The sequence below is a fragment of the Thrips palmi genome, unplaced genomic scaffold (assembly GCF_012932325.1).
Source record: "Thrips palmi isolate BJ-2018 unplaced genomic scaffold, TpBJ-2018v1 HiC_scaffold_7, whole genome shotgun sequence".
In the NCBI taxonomy this organism is placed as follows: Eukaryota; Metazoa; Arthropoda; class Insecta; order Thysanoptera; family Thripidae; genus Thrips; species Thrips palmi.
In genome coordinates, this window is record NW_023144634.1 from 1,617,975 (window position 1) to 1,640,819 (window position 22,845).

General features: G+C 44.0%; 1 protein-coding gene across 1 annotated transcript; it reads left to right on the forward strand.

The window, feature by feature from the left end:
* Positions 1-1,600: 1,600 nt before the first annotated feature.
* Positions 1,601-9,301, forward strand: LOC117652342 (myrosinase 1-like). The gene is made up of 5 exons (XM_034397185.1): positions 1,601-2,444; positions 2,836-2,981; positions 4,915-5,067; positions 8,043-8,146; positions 9,069-9,301. The coding sequence occupies exons 2-5, from the start codon at positions 2,862-2,864 to the stop codon at positions 9,283-9,285; spliced, it is 594 nt and encodes a 197-aa protein (XP_034253076.1). The 5' UTR covers positions 1,601-2,444; positions 2,836-2,861; the 3' UTR covers positions 9,286-9,301.
* The last annotated feature ends 13,544 nt before the right edge of the window (positions 9,302-22,845 follow it).

The following is a 22,845-nucleotide window of genomic DNA, read 5'->3' on the forward strand; positions in this document are numbered from 1 at the left end:
TTTGAATCTATTCGGACACACTACTGCATAGAAATGCCGTGGCAGAAGGCAAAACATCAAAGAGACAACTTCAAGTGAGAGGTTAGGAGGTTAGGCTACAGCCAAAGATGAAAAGTTTAAACCAAAGCAAGCGTTATTCCTTTACGACCAGAACGCAGTTCGGAACGCGAAGAACGAAGTCAGTAAAAGCGGTAAAGAAAACGTGCGAACAAATTCAATCAAGTGAAAAAAGTACTAAAACAGTCGGCACTGCACTGGCGCCGAGACGCACCGTTGTCGTTGTCCACTACACTGGTTGGTTGCCGCCGCCGCCGCGCAAAGCTTGACACTGCTGCGCGTTTCCGGGCATTCCACCTGAGTCGTGTTCGACACTCGGCAGATTACCTGTGTTGTTCACAAACACAATCCATAGCGGAGAAACAAGATCTTTTTTTTTTTCTTTTTTTTACCTTCTTTTTCTAAGGCAACCGCTTACTTGCTACGAGACGCGTTAATTTACACTAGAGGCACATTTGACACATTTTTCATCCAACACCTATTACCCCCCCCCCCCCCCCCCGCACCATAACCCCTGTTGCCAGGAGGGTAGGCCATCCCGTGACACTAGCGTGCCGTGCGGGCTGCCTGGTCTGCTTCCACAGGCGCTCAGAAGCGCCCAGGACGCCGGCTGAGATATTCCCAGGAGCCTTCCTGGGAACGCAATTTTTTTCCCAGGAGCCGCCTGGAAGACGCAGACTCGCGTCGCGACCTCCAGGCGGCTCCTGGGAAATGTTTGGGATTCCCAGGAGGCTCCTGGGACCGAGCTGGGGTAACCCAGGAGCCCTCCTGGAAAAAGTCACCAGCTCCTGGAAATTTCAAAAAGTTCCTGGGAAAACCAGGTTCCGTTTTCACCGTGTATGTTCCCTGACCTATTATGAATCTAAATCAGCAAGGACGTCCCATTTACCTCGTAATAGCTTTACGGTGGCAATTTGAAAAACAAACGATTTTTCGGCTCGTTGGATGGGCGCTTTTTTCGCGACTTTTTGAAGGGCCTTCCTTTGAAGCCTGATAGGAGCTGTTACAGTCGTCGCTCGGACATACACGCTATTTGGGGAGACAAAGGAAGGTTGGAGAAAGGTCTACCGCGAAATTCAAATCGATTCAATCTCCGTCGGGGTTGCGGTGACCCGTCGAAAAAAATGACCCACAATTGATTCGTGACCCACAATTGATTTTTTACCTTAATGACTTTTTTCTCTCCATTGTTGACTTTTTATCCTGATACATTAATTTTTTTAAGCACCATTAATACGTTGTATTTCCCTTGTAACCATGTACAAGATTGTACACTATAAAGACTAAATTTTCATCAATAATTGACAACTTTTTAGGACAACTGCGTATAGACTCTTTCAATAGCAAACTGAGTTCAAGTCAATATAACGAACAAAATCTTACAGAGACACTGAGGAAATAGTACTTTATATTGCTGTGTAAAATACTCTTTACCAAAAGATAAAGTCAAGAACAGTCTGAGAGTGTGTACATGAGCATGGACGTATTTGTTCAAGTGGAAGTTATTTGATATTTGTCCGTAAATTAAGTACAATTCTATAAACACTTAAGCACAACTTGGAAATAATCTACTTCATGTACTAAATTGTACATAAACTACAAAATAAAAGGTTTCCTCTTGCGCTGTGGGAGTTTATTTGGAAGCAGACATTAACATGAATGTATGCTTTCAAATGTGTGAGATAAATATATGCTTCTCCACGTACATAGCTATAGATGCATGCTTGCCCAAGCGTGCCACAGCTATGTACTAAGCACACATATGCTCTTGCAGTGTAGCTGACTTCTGTACGAATTAGTCGAAACCTCTCCGGGCCTCAAGTCAGCAGAGGACCAATTCTGGTCTATCTCATCATGTTTATGTTAAACCAAGGGTGGAGACCTCCACACTTCCTGGTTCGGAGTAACTCCTTGGAAGTGCAGAGTTCGCGGTCTCCGCATTTCAAGTGTGGAGCAGCTCACAGGAAGCCCCTATCACTTTGCATGGTGCAAACGCGGACAACTCCACAGTTGAAGTGCGTACTCCGCACATCCAAGTGTAGAGACTGCAAATTCTGCACTTCCACATTCCAAGTGTGGTGTTTTCCGCACTTGGCTTCGGCTTCACGGTCAACAATAAAAGCACTAATACATTCAGTGTGTAAGCCATAAGTCAAACTACGAGAGCCACGACTCTTTGACAGGCAAGGTGGGTTTCGGCACTGGGCCGCGCTTTTGGCGAGCGGCTGACTCCTCGTCACCGCAGGACATCGCACTCGCAGAAAAGAACAACGAAGTTGACGGCATCGCCCTGTCCGTCGACCCTTTGGTCTTCGGCGACTTCCCCGAGTCTGCCAAGACGGCCAGGAACCTTGCCTTCACAGACGAGGAGAAGAAGCTCATTAAAGGTACGATCAAACGTAGGACAGTGTTGCAGCAAGCAAGTGATCATACTCAAAAGATCTTTTGTCGTTTCTGCACTGAAAATTTGTTTTGTGGTTCAGGTTCCTACACATGCATATGAAACAATTCACATGTATAGGAATATTTCCACACTCCTGTATGGCAATTTTCTTATACATCGGTATAGCATTGACTGTACGAGGCGTAGGCGTCGATTGGAAAAAAAGGGGGGGAGGGAGGGAGTGGAAGTTAAACAATAAAATTCCGATCACTTTTTACAGTGCTTGTGAAGAATCTTATCTGAAACACCAGTAAATTTCGCTGGGATTTTGCGATTTATTTTAAACTGTGAACGTAACCTCTTTTTATTGAATTTGTCTGGGTCTATTTTAACAGGACGTGTTGACTACTTGGGCATCAATATGTACGGTGGCCAGACTGCCAATGCCTCCAGTGCCGATAACGGTGGTGGTGGCGGCGGCGGCGATGGCGGCGGGAGCGGAGGGGGCGGTGGGAACCGCCCGGACGGCTTTGGTGACACTGTAAGTCGTACACTGTAACGCATTCCATACTTCGCTGCGGAAACAGACGAAAGAGTGTGGAAGCACGGATAGAGTACGGAACGTCCGTACCTGTTGCATATTGATCCAGGAAGCGGAAGAAGGGAATGGTTCGATTTATCTTCAAATAGAGATTTTATCTAAGAATTATAGTGCCATAGAATGGTTTGCATTATAACACCAAATTATTTGGCTCAATTCCTGTACCTGAGTTTTCCTTATTTTTATTTATTTATGCTATTATTTTTTATATCATTGTTAAATCGAATTATATTGATGTTTTCCAAAAAAAAAAAATTTCCTATAGTTTTAAATCAACATGGAAAATTGATAGAATTCAACTCGACCCATTCTACGATCTAAATTTCATCGGAAAACGGAGGTAACTCAACCGAAGTCCAACTCCGTGGCACAAAATAGCATAAGAAGTCAACTTGATGAATCCACTCTAAAAAAAAGAATGAACTCAATTTGACTCCCTTTATTTTAGAAAACTAGTTAGAAAAAGATGCAACTCCAAAAATGTACCATAGGAATATGTATTTATAGACACTACGCAGATCTCAGCACCACTTGAATTGCCTCCAAATTCCACCTTCGTCTGGAAGAAATAAGTAAACATGGTTCCGTAGTCCATCCTAACGTAACACTACTGAAAAATTTCAGCGTGCTCTGAGGCGTTTTGTTTACAAGCATGCAATTGCGTCATTCATCTGATTGGATTTGGTTTACCTTGCAAACAGTTCATTGTTTCTCCTAAAAAATGATGAAAATTGAGTTATGCTCTTCTTCCGCTTCATGGATCATATGAACTCAAGCGGGTGCGGCAAACAAGCACGGAAGTTCCGTAGTTGGCGAGGGTGGACGGTCCAGGCAAACTGTTGACTAGATTTGTTAGGGTTTCTCCCAGTGTACCATCGTGAGTCCCTGTCATTGAGGTAGCGAAGATCCACAATGATAAACGCCAGTTTTGTCTCGTCATCCACACGGTGCCTCTGCATGTAGAGCAATGTCTGAGTTCGAACAAGCTACGGCCCACCCTTTCGAGGAATAAAGTTGTCTGCTCCGAAGGATGCAGGAGGCCCACCCTTCTTTTCGCAATGTACACTTTCCAAACTGACCAGCCTCAGACCCATATGGGCTTTTTTCTTTTGCTTATTAAGTTTTTTAAGCAGACGTAACATTTTCTGCGTAACTGTGCACAGTTTTGATCGCTTTGAAGATTAAATTGTCACTAGATCAAGGAATTAAAGCGTACATTGCAAATGACAAAAAGTTGGTTCAATTGACTAGATACCCAATAAAATGAACAAAATCGGGCAAAGTTTAAAAGAAAATAGTACATAATACGTTAGCACAAAAATCTTTCTGGTACAGTAAGAGATAAAAAGTCAATACGAGGCTGAGAGTGACGAAGGTGGGCTCGTCGAACCCAATTACGACCCCCTGCACTGTGGCAAAAAGGTACGGAAAATTCTGTTAATTTTTTTGCCAGGATTCTCTGTAGCCCTCTTATCAATATTCTCCGTAGGATCTTACAGTATTCTCCGTAGGGCCGCACAGTATTCTCTGTAAGTCCGCACAGTCTTCTCCGTAGGACCTGGAAGACTGTATAGTCCTACGGAGAATACTATAAGAGCCTACGGAGAATAAGTGGGCTACGGAGAATTACCACAAGCTGTTTACAGAATTTTCCGTAGCTTTTTGCCACAGTGATGTTGTGCATTTCTTGCTGCGGGAAAGAATTTTTTTCTGCTTTTCTTTTATAAGAATACTCTTTTTGATACTTGTATTTTTCTTGTGAAGAACTAAATCTTGTATCAATTTTTTTTTGGCAAATTTAAGAAACCAAGACGTTAAGTAACCTGGTGTCAGTCTCCGATCGACTTAACTGACCAGTGTCTGTGCTCTGCAGAGTTCCGCGTGGGTTCTCCGTGAGATGCCTAAGTGGGTAAAGAATCGCTACGACGCCGTGATGCAACTCCCCATTTTCATCACTGAGAACGGCATCCACGCGGAGGGTGACTCCAAGTTGGACGACTGGGACATGCGCGCCGTGTACTGCAGCGTAAGTATTGTTGGGGGGCATACAGGACATGAGCCCCGTCCCGTTTGAGCCCCGATGGTCTGAGCCCCGACCTGAGCCCCAACCTGAGCCCGGGTTGAGCCCCGACTTGAGTCCCGACCCAAGCCCCAATTTTCAGAGCCCGGATTGAGCCCCGACCTGAGCCCCGTTTGAGCCCCATTTGAGCCCCGCGACCTGAAATCACGCATTTTTGCATGATTTATTGCCACGGGGCTCAAATGGGGCTCAAACGGGGCTAACGGGGCTCAATCCGGGCTCTGAAAATTGGGGCTTGGGTCGGGACTCAAGTCGGGGCTCAACCCGGGCTCAGGTTGGGGCTCAGGTCGGGGCTCAGACCATCGGGGCTCAAACGGGACGGGGCTCATGTCCTGTAGGGTGAACTTTACAGTTACCGTCAGTTTAAGAGCATCGCTTTCTTTTCAAGGGCCTCTAGGGTAGGTTATGACACTTAGGCCCGTGCGACTTGTTCCAGACACCTCAGAAGGATCTAGACAACGAAGTGGCTGACAAAGATTTCACCAAAAACTTTTTGTGACGCTCTTATTTAACCTGAGAAAAAGGTTACCAAAAACACAGTTATCGGCAGCCAAAATACAGTTATCGGCACCATTTATGACAGTTATCGGCACCCCTTGTTAAAAAGGCAAAACATGACCGAAAGTGACGAAAATTTCTATCAGTCGTCACAGACACTCTATATCACCCCTCGACATGTCACGAACCCGCTCTCCCTTCTGTTACGCCTCTTACTCCCTTCATTTTAGACTCACGGACAACTAGCACCATGAGCTGCGAAAAAAAAACCTTTTAAAGCGCCGAGGAGGACATTTCGTAAATCACGTAGATCACTGGGAAATAGTGGTCCGATTTCATTCAAATTTGGCAGGGGCCTCACTGTCAAAAAAATTAAGTGCAATCGACCAATTGGTTTTGGTCATTCGAACTAAAACTAATTCTTAGTCGAGTCAACTAAAATTTAGTTGAGTGTAGTCGCTGCCCACCCTGCGAGGTCCGTCAAGATGCTGCGCTCGGCCAGACAGCCTCCATCAAGTCGGTGGCGCAGTGGTTAGCGTTGTTGCACGACGTGCCAGGGTATGCGTGTTCGACACCCGCCAGAGGCTCCGATTTTTCGACTCTTTAATTAAGTGTCAGTGCCTCTGGGACGCTGACGTCACATTTAGAAGGAGGTCGTGTGGTCACGTGATTCTCTCCAACCAATAGAAGAGGAGGCAGTTCTTAGTAATCTCAAAAGGATCTCGAGGAGATCGAATCAACTAAAACTGAGAAAATCGTCATCAAGTCTCCAAATGGTGTGACGTCACCGCTGCTTACATCACAAGAGCGGACTAAAGGGAACTGACTAAATATTTTGGTCAAAATTTCGACTAAGTTTTGTTTGATTCGACTAATATTTGGTCGTTTTTATCGTCCACTCATGCTCGATTGGCGTGTTCTTAATTCTACTAATTCTTAGTCGCCCTGAAAAACGACTAAATTTCTTAGTACAATCCACTAAATTTTAGTCGATTAAACTTTATTTTTTTGACAGTGCTTCCTACGGTCATAATGCATCAGAATATTAGCTCCCGGACGGCGCCCGGAACACCAGTGAAGTTTGAGGCCACTCTGACGATAACTGAGTTTGGGGTGATTTCTCTGGTGCAGTTATCGGCATCCCCCGAATGAGGGCAAGCAGGAGGAATTTCTATGCACCAAGCACAGTATGCCCTATTCAATAGATGTGGAGAAGGAACCTGGCAAGGAGAATAGTTTTTTCCGGCCCACTTTCACGAATTTAACGAAAGATTGAATCCCTGTTCCTAGCATAGAAGATAAGAACGGGCGGCCGAAGCGGTTTCATTCTGCACTTGACAAGAAACGTGGCTCTATTGGCTGACATGCTGAATCAAACGCGATGCTGTCTCGGTCCTGCACGCTCAAAAGGTGTCTCTAGCGACCTGCATTGGCCGCATCACTAACGGACGCCTACTTGCAGAGCAGGACCCATTATTCGCCGAGATGACGATAACTGTACCCCTGCCGATAACTGTATAGTTTACCCTATGCCTGTTGGGGGCATCACTGAAAATTTGTTGTCTCGTGGATGGTATTTTCATCACTTTCAATGATGACAATGACAATCTCATTCAAAATTGATGACATTTTCATTAAGCTTCTATACTTATTGCCAGGGGGCGGCAACGGCCTAGGAAGCGCGTGAAGCCATGCGCGAGGAGGGTGCAGGGGTTTCTTATTTTTCTTCGATTGGAAGATATAGCCCGTTGATTGCAAAACGCTTTGAGCGGATCAAAAGAGCACAAAATTTAAGGTGCATTAGGCCTAGTGGACTGCCCGATACTTCCAATTCAACCGAACACAAGGGCGGAATCATTTACATCAACATGGCGCATTCGAGTTTATCCTGAATTTTATGATTTCTCGTGTTTTTCGGTGTTTTCACTGCACTAATATAAAGTCAGAGGGGGGTTTCGAGAAGAGGAATTAGCCTAATACACCCTAAATTTCAAGCCCTTTCCATCGGTGCAAAGTGTTTTGTAAAACACTGTCTAGCTTTCATGATCTCGAACAAGTGCGCAACCTCTGCACTGACGGCGCGAGCATCGCTTCACGCTCTCCCTAGGCCGTTGCCACCCCCTGTTATTGCATAGGTCATCAATTGTTTTGATGACATCCTTGGAAGGAAAATAAGCCTTGAAGTCATCAAGTGACGACTCAAATTTTCAGTGATGGGGAAAGCTCCTGTTGGAAAACACCCGGGAGTACCTCACACTCACTGCTTCCCCTAAGCCACGGCATGTTCCCCGCACTCCATTCATTGCATGGAACTAATTTTATTCGAAATCGTTAGAGGTCATGCGAATGCATCCAGATCTACCGAAATTCCATATGAAATGACCCGACTTCGTGTACTTAATCGCGGTTTTCATGTTGCACAGGCCTTTTTACGAAAGATGATAGCGGGAATCAACGATGACGGAACCCGAGTTTTCGGCTATACTTTATGGAGCTTCATCGACACCTTCGAATTTCACAGCTACTCGTAAGTCCGAACCGCTGTCGAACCTGCTCGTGATTGTGCCGTGCACTCTCAGCACGTTACTGCCTTTTTCCTCATTAAACGGGGTGAAATAAAAAAAAATGTTTTCGGTTTTGTTTTTTTTTACTCTTTGGGCCTTGATAAACCAAACCTGCCCATATTTGAAAGACCGTCAAATGGCATGGGACTTAAATCATGTGAGGAGGTTCCCTTAATTTAAACCGTTTTTCCCCTTTTTTTTGGACCTTGCCCGGGTTTAACTAAAAGGAGAAGTTGGATATTTAAAATTCGTTTCAAAAGTAGAAAAAAGGGGAGATTTTTGTAAAGATTTTTAATTTTTTTATTAAGCAATTAAAAAGCGGCTAAAACTCATGATTCTAGTTTTAAAGTTTAAACCGAAAGAAAACGTTTTTAAATCCGGCCCCTTTCCTTCATTTTGCCCAAAAAAAGTGTTAAACTTCTCAGATTTTTCGGACAAAGGGATTTAAATCCTCCCAAAGGAAAAAAACCCAAATATCCCAAAATTTGGCAAAATTAAAACGGCCCCCAGTCGAAAGGTGGTGTGGTAAAAAATAAAATCCAATTCATTCCTTTTTCATTCAGGGGACCAAATTAAGAAAAGCGGCTGGCTGAAAAAATACAAATTTCATTTCCGGGCCCCTTAAATATTTCCCATTCCCCTTTTTCCCATCTTTTTAGGATTTTTTAGATGCCCTTTTTTAAGACCTAAATTTTTCCAAAAATAAAACGGCCCCCAATTACAAATTTTGGGAAAAAGGTGTCGCACAAAATGACAATTATCGCCCTCTCCATTTACCTTCCTGCGGAGCCTTCCCAACCCCCTTTTATTTGGGGAACAATCCCTAAAATCAGAGGATCGGATGGCAAAGGGGCCTTCCTTTTATTGGTGCTTAATTTCCCACAGGAACTGGGGCGTGGTCTATGTGGACTATGACAGCGGCTCCCTGGACCGCACCAAGAAGGCCTCGTGGACGTTCTTCAGGAGAGTCATGGACTCTCGCGTCGTGCCTCTTGTGGAAGCCGGCTCCACGCCTTTCCCGGCCCCGTCCGGCTCTGCGGCCTTCCAGTGTTCCATTTTGTTAACCTTTACTGCATTCCTGTTTGCGAGACGATGGCAATAAATCAAAATACTAGAAAGAATCTTTTTTTCTTTATTTTAGGAATGTCAACCCTGCGCACTTACCAGTGTAGTCACGAGTGCCCATGATTAAAATGTACTCACGGGTGCTAGACTGTCCCACGAAAAATTCGATGTTTGAAAATGCAACCTCTCACCCCGGACTTAAGTTCTTCATGTAAAAAAAGGACTCCATGATTTTTTTTCAGAATTTTTGAACAGAATTTAGAGGTCGCGCATCGGCAAAAACACGTTTTTTGCCATTTTTCTCGAGTTTTTAAAAATGCCCTGCCACCACACCACACCCAGCCCCACCCCCTCCCCTTAGTTGGACTTCTAGTGACCCCGTGACGTCGTTCTGTTGACACCCGTCCCTCCTGAGCCCATATAGACCCTCAAATGGACACCCAAAACGATAAAAGTAAGTCGAAAATTTCATAAAAAGCTGCAAAAGTTGTGCAAATGTTGTGTTTTTTGATAATCTGACATCGTAGAACGATAGAGCGTGAAAAATTACGTAGGGGTGAAGACAAGTGAGCACGCCACACAGTCAGTTTCGGTTACATAAGCGCGAGCGAAATAGAACGCCCCCGATTTATTGTGTGGAATGATGGCGTCCCGACGGAAGAAGAGGGTGCACTGGCTTGTAGGTGCTGGCTTGTAGCTTCATGATGAGCTACGTCAAACAGAGCCTAGCTGGTCTATGAATGACTGTTTCCTTAGCTCGAAGGTAGGTGAGCCTGCACCCTCGTCTTCCGTCGGGACGCCATCAATTCACACAATAAATCCCAAAACACAAACGACGATTCAAAACAACGCTCGCTAGGCGGTTCGTTTCGTGTGCGCGGCAAAGCGCGCGAAAAGGCGGCGATGTGGTTCCCTTGACTACACTGAGAATGAATTGGTCACCACCATCACCCTTTAAATGAGTGATGCAACTTCGTTGCCCAAATTTTGGTGACGAAAAATTCATCCCCCGAAATTTGGTAACAGGGGTTTGGTCGCCCAATTGGGTAACGCCGTCGGCGACGCCGTGAGGTTCCCCATGACGTCCCTTTCCCGGGGGCCCCCAGGATGACCGGAGGCCTCAACGCCACATTGGGTCATCGTGGTGGCCCCCGGGAAAAGCGTCATCGGGGGCCTTACGGCGTCGCCGACGACGTTACCCAAAATTTTGGGGGACGATTTTATGACTGCCCAAAATTTGGTCACCGCTGGCTCGTCACCCAAATTTGGGCAACGGTGCGTGCGTTACCCAATGAAAGGGCGATGGTGGTGACTCTATCATTCTCAGTGATACCGACAGGTGGCACCACCAGCGACCCGCACCATATATTTGTAATTTTAATACATGCAGAGCTTTTATTTCGACAAATTTCATATAAAACAATCATCAGATGATTCTTGACATCCCACAAAAGGAATAAAAGCCCCACACTTCAAGTTTTGCACAGGTCATGTATGAATTCGTGGGGGCGTTCTATTTCGCTCGCGCTTATGTAACCGAAACTGACCGTGTGGCGTGCTCATTTGTCTTCACCCCTACGTAATTTTTCACGCTCTATCGTTCTGTGATGTCAGATTATAAAAAAACACAACATTTGCACAACTTTTGCAGCTTTTATGAAATTTTTTGACTTATTTTTATCGTTTTGGGTGCCGATTTGAGGGTCTAGATGGGCTCAGGAGGGACGGGTGTCCTACAGACCGACGTCACGGGGTCACTAGAAGTCCAACTAAGGGGAGGGGGTGGGGCTGGGTGTGGTGTGGTGGTAGGGCATTTTTAAAAACTCGAGAAAACGTGTTTTTGCCGATGCGCGACCTCTAAATTCTGTTCATAAATTCTGAAAAAAATCATGGAGTCCTTTTTAGGCACGAAGTAGCCTTATAGTATACCCAGGATTCAGCCGGCCCGAGATTCAATTTGTGTGGCCCTTTATGCATTTCGGAAAGTTTCTATACGATTTTTATGAGACTTTGCAGACTTGTAGAACTTAGAACGCTGATTCTCATGCTGAAATCTGGTTAAAAAGTTGGTGGCCAATTTTGAGAAATTTGCTGTCAAAATCGCCGTTTCCATGGCAAAACTCGACTCGTCAAAGGAAAAAAAAGGGAGTGGGGGGAGCCGAGCCGGGGCGGACCAATAGCCGAGCTTCTTTTTGGGTCTGTACAGCTTACTCCAAAAGCTGAAATCAGCACGTTCGAAATGAAAAATTTCTTTGACTGCAGGTAGACAAGATGCAACAATAGAATTGGTGTCGGTTCGAACGCAGTTTTTCGGGTAGAACTATCCAATAATACTTCTTGATTGGAGTGTTTTTGGACATGCGCAGTAGGTTTGCAACCTGTTAACAGTTTAACCAACTGTAGCATTTGAAACCTGTATTAATTATGCTCTCTTTCTTGTTTTTTCTTTGTTTCCTGCTTATGAAAATTCATATAAAACAAATTTTCAATTTTTGTGTGATGACTTTCTAAAAACATATTCACAGAAAATTAGCAAAACAAAAGTTCTTTTTTTCTGGCATACAGTTTCTCAAATATTCCTTTTTTTTTCTGTCAATAAAACAATTTTGTTGTTGTTGTGATTCAGTTAGCACTAGGACCACTTCGCTCCACCTCGCGACTTGCAGTGCTCATGTTCCTCGAACAAGACTCACACGCGTTTCGAAACCATCCCTCCCGAGTTTATGGAGTTTGTCAAACCAACCGTCGTGGTGTTGATACGTTGTAAGGGAGAACTATTACACGGAATTGAAGAAAACATGACTAGAGAACCATAGCCTTTTGAAACGAGCCAAACAATTCAACGTCAGCAACAATGGATGGGCAGTTTTAATGCGCGACTGCTGGTGCTTTCAGCTTCGCGATTTTCGCAAGGGCGCAGACGCCGAGAAACTAGTTGCCAACCCTTGAAAATTAATTTACTGCCTTCTTTCTGCCAAGAACATTTTAATAATGATGGACTTTAAAGATGTTCCATTGTCAGAACACTGTGGAATACATTAGCATTGGAATTTTTTGAATTTACCAGCATTTTGATTTCTATTTTGTCAAGTTTAAATTTCGACGGGTGGCACATCGACCACATTGGTACCACTGCCATTGGTAGTCCCCTGAGCCACAACTTCACAACACCACTTCTTTTCTTTCTCCACACTCTTACACAATAATCAAATTGACTTCGTGACTCCTAGGATTTCTTGAAATCGTATTTTTTTACATAAGGAACTTAAGTCCGGGGTGAGAGGTTGCATCTTCAAACATCGAATTTTTCGTGGGACAGTCTAACGGGCAAGGTTCTTCTTAGGTTGTGGTCTGGGTGTTTGTCGCATCCTTATACATGTGGTGAGGGTCATTTGGATTCAACATGTCTCTAATCTGATGCGACATTTCATATGATAAGTAACTCTTATTACCTTTTTGCAGTGGACTCAAATGCAGTTTGGGTGTTAGCTCTCTTGTTTCTCTGTTACAGACTCAACAATGGAATTGGAGCACGCCGGAGGCAGGAGGGCGAGGAGGGGGCAACCCCATCGCCGGATGGTGAACAACCACTTTCATGACGAGATATATAGTATTTGGACGAAATTGGGTGACGTTAAAGAGGAATTGGAAGAAGGGAAGAAGGAGCGGGAGGAAATGAAGAAGGAGATGGAGAAAATGAAGAAGGAGTTGGAGGCGGGGCAGAGCGAGAGGAGGGAGTTGAAGGAGGAGGTGAAGTTGCTGAGAAGTGCGGAGAAGAAGAGGAACACTGTAAAAAATGTTCGGGATTTTCCTATACAATGGTATGAGAAAATTCCTATACATGTATAGGAAATTCGGATACATGTATAGGAGTTTCCCAAACTGCATAGGATTTTTGCCATATCTGCCGAAAATGTATAGGAATTTTCCGAACTGTATAGGATTTTTGCCATACTGGCCGAAAATGTGTAGGAATTTTCCGAACTGTATAGGATTTTTGCCATACCCGCCGAAAATGTATAGGAAATGTATAGCACGGCAAGCGGAGCGCCTGGCATACGATCATGTGTGGTCTAGCCCCAATGGTAATGGTAATGCTGGGCTCAGTGTAGGCAGGCCCGGAGCGTAGGACTGTCCGTCGGATGGCCTACCTAGCAGGCGGGCGAGCTGGCCGTGGCCGGGTCGCTGCTGTTCGAATGGACCGCGGGCGGCCAGTCTTCGCGCCGTCTGCGCCGACAGTCCCCCCTCCCCCCTCTTCTCTTCCCCTCCAGCGCCCTGTCGTGGGTGAACGAGTTGAACGTAGTTCAAGGTCAGCCGTCAGCTGTGAAGCCCGCTCCAGCTCCAGCCCGCTCGTCCACTGCTACGACGACCAGCCACTTCGCTCTCCCACTGAATTAGCGACCTTGAGTCGTGTTGGTGAGTGTCGGTGGGAAATTTATTTTCTGTCCTAATGGTTCGAAGGTCATGGTGGTTCATAAACAAACCCTTGGAACACCCCTTTAACTCTTATCACGGTACCATGCCATTGTTTGGAATTGACTTTCAGTGGCTCCAACACTGTCGTGATTTAGTTTTGTAACCCCACACTGGTAGGCAACGAATGTGACATCACATTCGTTTCAACGTGAAAACTACGATGTCAGATTGAACGTGACAAACAGAGAAAATTCATACTCAAACGAATGTGACACGCCGCACCGCTTTGTCACATTACTTCAGGTGTGACACGAAATCAGTAGGGAAACTGTCACATTAAAACGAATGTGACACATGGTACCCATTGACATACATCGTGTCACATCCAAACGAATGTGACACCCATATGCTGTCACGTTCGTTTGGATGTGACAAGTCACATTCAAACGAACGTGACACGCCCCGGACACGCCATAAGAGTCAGGTTATGGCGTGTCACGTTCAATTGAATGTGACAATTCGGGCATGTCACATTCAAACGAACGTGACAGCATATGGGTGTCACATTCGTTTGGATGTGACACGATGTATGTCAATGGGTACCATGTGTCACATTCGTTTTAATGTGACAGTTTGCCTGCTGATTTCGTGTCACACCCGAAGTAATGTGACAGAGCGGTGCGGTGTGTCACATTCGTTTGAGTATGAATTTTCTCTGTTTGTCACGTTCAAACTGACATCGCCGTTTTCACGTTCAAACGAATGTGATGTCACATTCCTTGGCTACCAGTGCATTTGGCTTTATTTCTCTAAATTGTTTCTGTCTTTCATTCAATCCTCTGGTTAAAGCGTTCAAAGGTTATGTTTGTATCCTCATGATAACCCCATTCACCAACGCCCATGACTTTGGTTTTGCATCCTTTAACCTTTCTAATTTGTGTCATTAATAACACTCCTTTTCATCTCTTTCAGCTGTTGACCATGGTTTTCGAGTGTCGTTTCTGCTCATTTAAATGTGATCAAATCATGCGTCATTTGCAGCATCAAGCGGTTCATAATAGTTTGGCAAACAACTTTCTTCATTGTGGCTATCAAGGTTGCAGAGAGCGTTTTAAATCTGACAATGCCTTCAGAGTGCATCTCTTACGTGTTCATGATTTTAAATCAAGACAATCCTCAAATGACCAGGCGCTGACCAATGAATACGCACAATTGATTTGCACAGTCTCTACTTGCAAGAAAGAATATGAGTGTATCACTGCACTGAGAATGAATTGGTCACCACCATCACCCTTTAAGGGGGGACATCACTCCAAAATGATAAAAAATCGCAACTTTTTTTTATAAGTTTATACTACAGACCATTCTTTTCTGCGTCGAATGGCGAAAACCGCATTCCGAAATTCAAAAAATTGCAGTTTTGGGAGGTTGTGGGCCGCAAACATGCTTAGGGGAAAAGCCCAGTTTCCATAACTTTGATCGCGTTTTTCTCGGAACATGAAATTCCAAACGGTTGCAGGCCTCTAGGGCGCAGTTTTTGAGCTACAGCGGGGAGATTTAGCATGGAAGCTCCTACAACATGCCGCTATGGTGGGTAGCAAAATAATTTGCATTGTAAAATTTTTATTATTATTTTTTACGTTCAAAATTGAACAATTTTGACCCTAAAAATTGAACAATTTTTTTTGGCATGTAAGAAATACCACTTTAAATGATTTTTTAAATGTGATTGAGGTACCCACCATAGTCAGACATCTCAGGAAGGCTGTCACCAAATTTAGTTGTTCTAGGTCAAACCGTTTGGCGTCCAGCGCTGCAACCGTGCGAAATGGTCTAACCTAACACTCAAAAATGCGTTTTCAACGAAAGCGCTGTACTGCCCTGGCTGATTGACTTAGTGTGGTTTTATACTTTATCTGTCAAAATATGAACAATTTTTCTCTTTCCGTTTAGTTTTTATGACGATTTTACAAAAGCACTGTTTTCGGAGTGATGTCCCCCCTTAAATGGGTGATGCAACTTAGTTGCCCAAATTTCGGTGACGAAAAATTCATCACCCGAAATTTGGTAACGGGTTTGGTCGCCCAAATTTGGGTAACGTCGTCGGCGACGCCGTGAGGTTCCCGATGGCGTCCTTCCGGGGCCACCACGATGACCGGAGGCCTCAACGCCACATTGGGTCATCGTGGTGGCCCCGGAAGAGCGTCATCGGGGACCTCACGGCATCGCCGACGGCGTTACCCAAATTTGGGCGACGATTTTATGACTGCCCAAAATTTGGTCACCGCGGGCTCGTCACCCAAATTTGGGCAACGGTGCGTGCGTTACCCAATGAAAGGGCGATGGTGGTGACTCTTTCATTCTCAGTGTGGGTTCATGAAACATCTCAACTTACATTTTGACCGAGGTGACTCCGTTCCATGCCCTTTTGCAAACTGTGGGATAAAGTATACATCAGCTTCGTCTTTTAGAACTCACAAATCAAGAGTACATAGACATGAAGCGTTGAGAGCCTCCTCTTGTGTTGCTCCTTCAGAAATCCCTGATTTTGATGTTCCTCCCTCTGAAGAAAATTTAATTTCTGCCCCTGTCAGTTCTACATCTGATAATGCTTTTTTAAATTCTGGTGTGCAGGAAGCTGACAAGAGAGCTGCTTTTACAGAAAATCTTGCATCATTTTATTTAAAGCTGGAAACCAGCCTGCATGTGCCTGCAAGCACAGTTCAAATTATTGCAACTGAAATTGACATCATGGACAAGCTTCGTTCTGAAATACTTTTTAACGACATAAATCAATTGTTATCGGGTATGGATATCTCAGATAGTCACATCAAAGAACTTTTAATGAAGTTATCGGCTAATAATCCCTTTGCAGAAGCAAATCGAGAGCTCAGATCTGACTACAAAAGGAAAAAATACTATCATGCCTCTTTAGGATGTGAAACCTATTCAAATTAAACTTCCCAAAAAGGGAGAGGGAAAACAGCAACATTTCCACTATGTACCAATCGCTGAGACACTTCAAGCACTTTTTAATGACCCGGAATTGGCTTCCCACTTTATTGATGGCTCAAAGCTGAGCACTGATTCTTCAGTTATTTCTGATTTCACTGATGGCTCTGTGTTTAAAAGAAACCGATTCTTTCTGGAGCACCCTTCTGGGATAAAGTTAATATTGTATCAAGATGATTTTGAAGTTTCTAATCCACTGGGAGCAGCAAAAAACAAATACAAGTTGGTTGCTGTGTATTATTCTCTTGGTAATTTGCCTGCTCATCTACGATCCTATCCTGCTCTGACAATATACAACTTGTTGCGTTGTGTAGAAGAAAATATTTTAATGCAAAGGCAGTCTTTGGCCGCATTGTGAAAGATTTGAAAAAAATTCCTCCTCCTTTCCCCCTTTCTTAAGAGGGAAGAGGAGGAAAGAGAGGAGAAGAAGAGACGGAAGGTGGAGGAGGAGGAGAATGCGAAGAAGATGGAGGAGGACGAGAGGAAGAAGGAGGAGGATCGGAACCGAAACAACAGTTACATTATCGAGCAGGTGGTGGCCAGGCTCAGGGAAGTGCAAGAGAGGGAAGAGGAAGAGGGAGAGGCGGTAGAAACCCCAAATCGGCCATAACGCCAGAAGCCCCCCCCCCCCAACTGGTAGAGGTGCAAAATGGCATTGTAAGTATTTGAAAGGGAGTATGGGGCGATTTGTAACAGGGGCGATTCGTAACAAATGCGTTTATTAATTTAAGTGGAGGGAGCAGAGGAAAATCTGAGTATCGCCCCTCTTTCGCTTCAAGTACAGGGTCTTTCAACAATCGAAGCGGATGTGATCGGTGCTAAGGTATAGTTTTGGAGGGCGTCTGAAATATAGGGTACACCGAAAACAGGCAAATCTTTTATTTTGAGTTCTTGGAAGTTCCTGTCTGAGGCTCCCCAGGTATGAATCACCATCAAAGTACCGTTGGGGCCTTGAAGCGTGACCCCTTTACCATGTAACCACGTGGCATAAGTTGCTTTTACTTTGTCCAGTGATAGTTAGGGACGTATTTCTTGCGTAGCCGGCATTTGGGGTGATTCGTAACAGACCCGTATAAAAACAAGAATTTAAGCAGTTTTTGCAATTAAACGCTTGAATTATTTCTCGAATCATCTGCTGCCTAATTCCAATACATTTACACAGCTCAAAATGCATTTTAAAGCGAGTTATTCTATTCTTTCCACCAAAATTGGAAAAAGTGAGGTTAGGGTTGACATAGCCGGTCAGTTTATGCTGAGGCGGTCAACGGCAGCTTGTAATGTAGATTTTTAGGCGTCTGCAGGACATCCGAAGAACAACTGCTGGAGGAGATAACATTCCCGACGATGTTTCATTTAATGGGTAGGATGTTATGAAAAGCACCAAGGCTGTTACAAATCACCCCATGCTGGGGCGATTCGTAACAGCATGCAAGGGTTTGGAAAGCGTCTTAGATTTCAAAGATTACGGACTCCAGATTGATCCAATGGAGCTGCACAGTCTAGATGAAGGGCCAGACTGCTCAACTGGCACAAGTTTGACACCAATATGCAGAATGTTCTTAATTTTGTATAGAGAATTCCAAAATCTGTTACAAATCGCCCCATACTCCCTTAATTGTTTTGTCATTGTTCTTCTTCCTCTCCTCTTCCTTCTTTTCTTCCTCCTCCATATTTCTCGCATTCTCCTCTGCCTCCAACTTCCTTCTCTTCCTTTCTCTCTAGAGGCCTGCGGCGGGCGGGTATTCAATACCCGTGAAGCCTATAACTTCGTTGGTTGCTGTCAAAAACATTCCAGATTTCGCATGAACATAGTTTTATGACTGGATCAGCGCCTCTCAAACTTCTGTGCGTTTCGGTCCATTTACTTCAAAGTTATAGGCTTCACGGGTATTGGATACCCGCCCGCCGCAGGCCTCTATTTCTCTCCACACCTCTCAACATCTTCACCTCCTTCTTCAACTCCTTCCTCTCTCCGTTCCTCGCCTCCAACTCCGTCTTCATTTTCTCCATCTCCTTCTTCATTTCCTCCCGCTCCTTCTTCCCTTCTTCCAATTCTTCTTTAATGTCGCCCAATTTAGTCCAAATACTAAATATCTCCTCATGAAAGTTGTTCACCATCCTGCGATGGGGTTGCCCCCTCCTCGCCCTCCTGCCTCCAGCATGCTCCAATTGGTCGTGCCTACTCACTTCATTTTAACGCTGATCCTCTAATCTGATGCACATTCAAACTCTTGTGATTAACCATGACACAGCCACAGCATCAAAGGTGCCTTCCACATACTACAATTAAAGGAATGTCTAAAAATGAATTTCTCTTTGTTTCAGTTCAAATTTTTCAAGAGGATTACTTTTAGAAAGTAAAAATAAAGAGTAAGTATCATTTTTGCTCATAGAATTCCATAGCTGTTAGGTTTACAAAGGCCTGCAAAGACTAATTGTTTTTATCTTCTTTTTCCAGTTGGTATTGGTATTAAATGAAACCCTTATAGTTGAATGTTCTGCGATTTCACTGACCCTTCGAGAACATCCTTGCCACTACACAGAGTTTACCCCTATTAATGTTATAGGGCAAACGAATCAAGAGTGCTGCAGAATTCTTTGGAAGAACACAATTGATCCAGGAAGCGGAAGAAGGGAATAACTTGACTTATCTCCAAATTGAGTTTTTATTTTATTATTGTGCATTAAAATGGTTTACATCATTACACCAAATTATTTGACTGTATTCCAAGCAGTTTAGGAGAAATCCACATGGAAAATGGGTTAACTCAATAACCTTACAGTCTAAATTTCATTGGAAAATGGAGATAACTCAACCTTAGTCTACATGAGTCCGTTTGACAAATTGGCAAAAGGATATAACTCAACTTGTGTTTTTATGAATCTAGTGTAAAAAGAATCAACTCAACTTAACCCTCCCTTAATTTTAATTTCAATTTGGTAAAAGAGCTAAGTCCAAAAAATACACCAGAGTAACATACACTTTATGCAGACTATAGTTCCACTTGACTTGTCTCCAAATTCCACTTCGTTTAGGAAATATAAGGTGAGCTGACTCTGTTTTCCATTTCAACGGAAAGTGATAAGTCGCAGAAATCCTCTACGGAGTGACCTTCCACTTTTGATTTTTTCCAGAATTTTACTAATGCTTTTTGAAATTATTAACATCTGCAACATTCATTTGTTTTGTTTTAGTTTTCCCTGCTAACAGTTTTTTGTTTCTCCTGAAAAGTGGCCAAAATTGAGTTATCCCCTTCTTCCGCTTCCTGGATCAATTTGCAGTGGAGTTTGCAGCTCCTTATTCTGAGCAGGGGATAGGGGACATGCAGGATAGTTTTGTCCTCACACTTCTTCAAATGGGTGAAGCCTTTTTGGAATTCTGTCTTTGGTAGAAATTTTTTCTTGGTTGTGGCTGTACTAAAGTAATAGAAATTAATTGTTAAAGTTGGTGTCACAACTGGGTGTCAATTAACTCTCTCCATTCTTATTTTGATTTTTTTTTTTGCGTAGTTACACGCCAGTTTGACTTCTTCCCTTTTGTTGATGCTGTGCTGAACTGTGGTTTAATAGTGCTTTTTTTGGCAATCACACACTTTTGAGCGCCCATTTAAAGCGCTACAAGTATGCACTTTTGTGTACCTGCAAGTATGCACTCACAAATGCTAGGAAGAAAAACCATTTAGACAGACTTGACTTCAATAGCCGGGACACAAATCTTTGCCTGAAGAAAATGCCGCTGCGAGTACTGTAAGAAGACAACTTTCAATCCTGGGTTGTCTTTGCGGTGCCAGAAGGCTTCCAACTCTTGTGTGCCTGTTGCGGATTTATTCTAAGCTATGCAAAGATGTATCTTAAACAACTGTTTGATCAATAAAAGAACATTATCAAAAACGAATATCTGAACATTAGGTTTTACCAATCCCTGTTCAAAGAATTAAGGACATACAAGTAAACACCTCAAAATCTTGGCTCAAAAAAATAGACTCAAAGGAAAGTTTACAAACATGGAGTTGTTTACAAAAGCTTGTATACAAACATGCAGACCATATTTACTAAAGTTTGTTTACAAACAAGCAGACGATGTTTACAAAATTTAGTAAACAAAATAGCAGACAGTGTGTTTTGTTGATTGTAAATATTTACTTCAGCAGACGACAACCCGATTCCACCAACCTACAAGCAAAAATGCTTGACAAAATTTGAAAAGTCTAATAGGTCTGACAACTTGCTATGGAATAATTTTGTTTCATTTACGCCTCCTTTCATTTTACACGCATTATTCTATCAAAAACACGTCAAATATCGATAAATAGCATCGTTGCAGATTTGCCCCTAACACGGGAGGATTTTTGCTTTTAGCCCGCGTCACGTTGTCGCCCTGCTCCTCCAGTTCGGTCAAATAACAGAATCCTATAAGGCCGGAGTTACCACGCACTGGTGGATGGTCGAAACTGGCGCAGCATCGCCAAGCCTGTTACGACCAGACACGGTCTGGCGTACACCTACCTTGTTTATAACAGTGAGGCAGAACCTAGGGCTGGTCGATGATACACTTCTTGTGCACTGCAACGTTTAAGAAAAGCTGCGCCATGCGCGCATGCAAGCATTTAAGTGAAGGACAAACTTATCAGCTTCGGCGGACCCGCCCGACCCCAAGCCCAAGCGAGGAGCAGCGAGGAAGAACACGCAAGCCAAATAAATATTGCTAGAAATGATGTATAGTTATGTATATTATAACAGTTCTATATATAGTCAATGAAAGTTGGATTTACGAAATTTTTATGATTTGATTTATTGAACCGTTGGAGATAATGGGAAAGTATTTCGACTTAATCCCCACACACACACACACACACACACACGAACTCACGAATGCTGGAAAATTGATGCCAAGGTTCAGGGCTGCACAGTGAGCCAGAGAAGACAGGTGCAGGCAGGGTGCAGGCGCGTTTTGAGCTCCAGAGTCGAAATGGGGGGACTCAACCCGAAGGGATGATCCGCGAACCACATTTGCTCTGCACTTGAAAGAGGGGTCTCACAGCCTCCGCCCTCAGCATGAATGTTTAAACCGAATGCTGCTTTGACGGCGAATGCAGTCACTTAGTGTGCCGATGTGTTGAAAGTTCCAATAGACACGGTAAAAACGCTTCATGGGAATCCCAGGAATCTCCTGGAAACTCCTATACCTTATAATATGGGCTCCTGGGAATCCCAGGTATCGTTTTTACCGTGGAGTCAGTCTGCCGAGGGCAGGCAAGCGCCGCAGCCCAAGGAAGATTTACGCGCCAGGCGTGAGTTGGAACTGGCGCAGCGTCGCGAAGCCATTTACGAAAAGCTAATGTCTGGCAATACAAAATCTTTTAGCTTTTGATTCCTTCTCTCCTAGCACTGTTCATGTGTTAATTAGCTGAGCGATAGCGAAGCCCGTTACTCGGGTGGGGTTTGAAAGTTTTTTCTGTTTGTGTGACCAACTGCCCAACAGACCCAGACTGCCAGATTAAGGTTTCAGAAAAAATGAAGGGTCGAGTAAATTATTTATTGCGGTTCGCTCTTGAAACCCTTCAACACGGAGTCACGAAATGCTTTATTACCTGCCCCAACATAAATTTCTGCTCGGCGTGGATTGTAGTAACTGACGCAGCATCGCGAAGCCTGTGACGACAAGACACGGTCTGGCGTACACTTACTTTCACTGTTAAAATTTTTTTCTGAATTTTCAGACTAATTTGAGTGAAGTACTTTTACATAAACTCGTTATTAATTTTCAGACTCGTCTTGGTCTGAAAATGAAGTCTTTAAATTCAGACATGGCCAAGTCTTAAAATTCCCACTGCTTTGTAGCTGAAAGTTCATACTTTTTGTCCAAAATTTTAGAACATACTGTGTGAATTCATCCTGCAGCAATCGTGCGGAAAGGGCAGCCTATTGTGGTGGTCTAGACGCTTGTTAGGGCGGACCTACTGGACGGATAACGATTTTTCTCCTGTGAGAGAAAGAGCAAACTTGAAAGCGCGCCGGGATTCCGCGCACGATGGACACCATCGCTACTCATAAAATATCAGACGAGATGGTCCGCAGTAACACTGGGGCGCTCGTCGTTCGAGGGACAGTACTCATATTGAATCTCCCATGTGTGCCACAACATCACGGAGGATCATGCGGGCACCCA

Excerpts from the sequence above, each read along its gene's own strand:
- LOC117652342 (XM_034397185.1), top strand. The coding sequence starts at position 2,862 with ATGTACGGTGGCCAGACTGCCAATGCCTCCAGTGCCGATAACGGTGGT. Across the intron at positions 2,982-4,914 it reads CGGACGGCTTTGGTGACACT|AGTTCCGCGTGGGTTCTCCG; the intron begins GTAAGTCGTACA and ends TGTGCTCTGCAG. Across the intron at positions 5,068-8,042 it reads TGCGCGCCGTGTACTGCAGC|GCCTTTTTACGAAAGATGAT; the intron begins GTAAGTATTGTT and ends CATGTTGCACAG.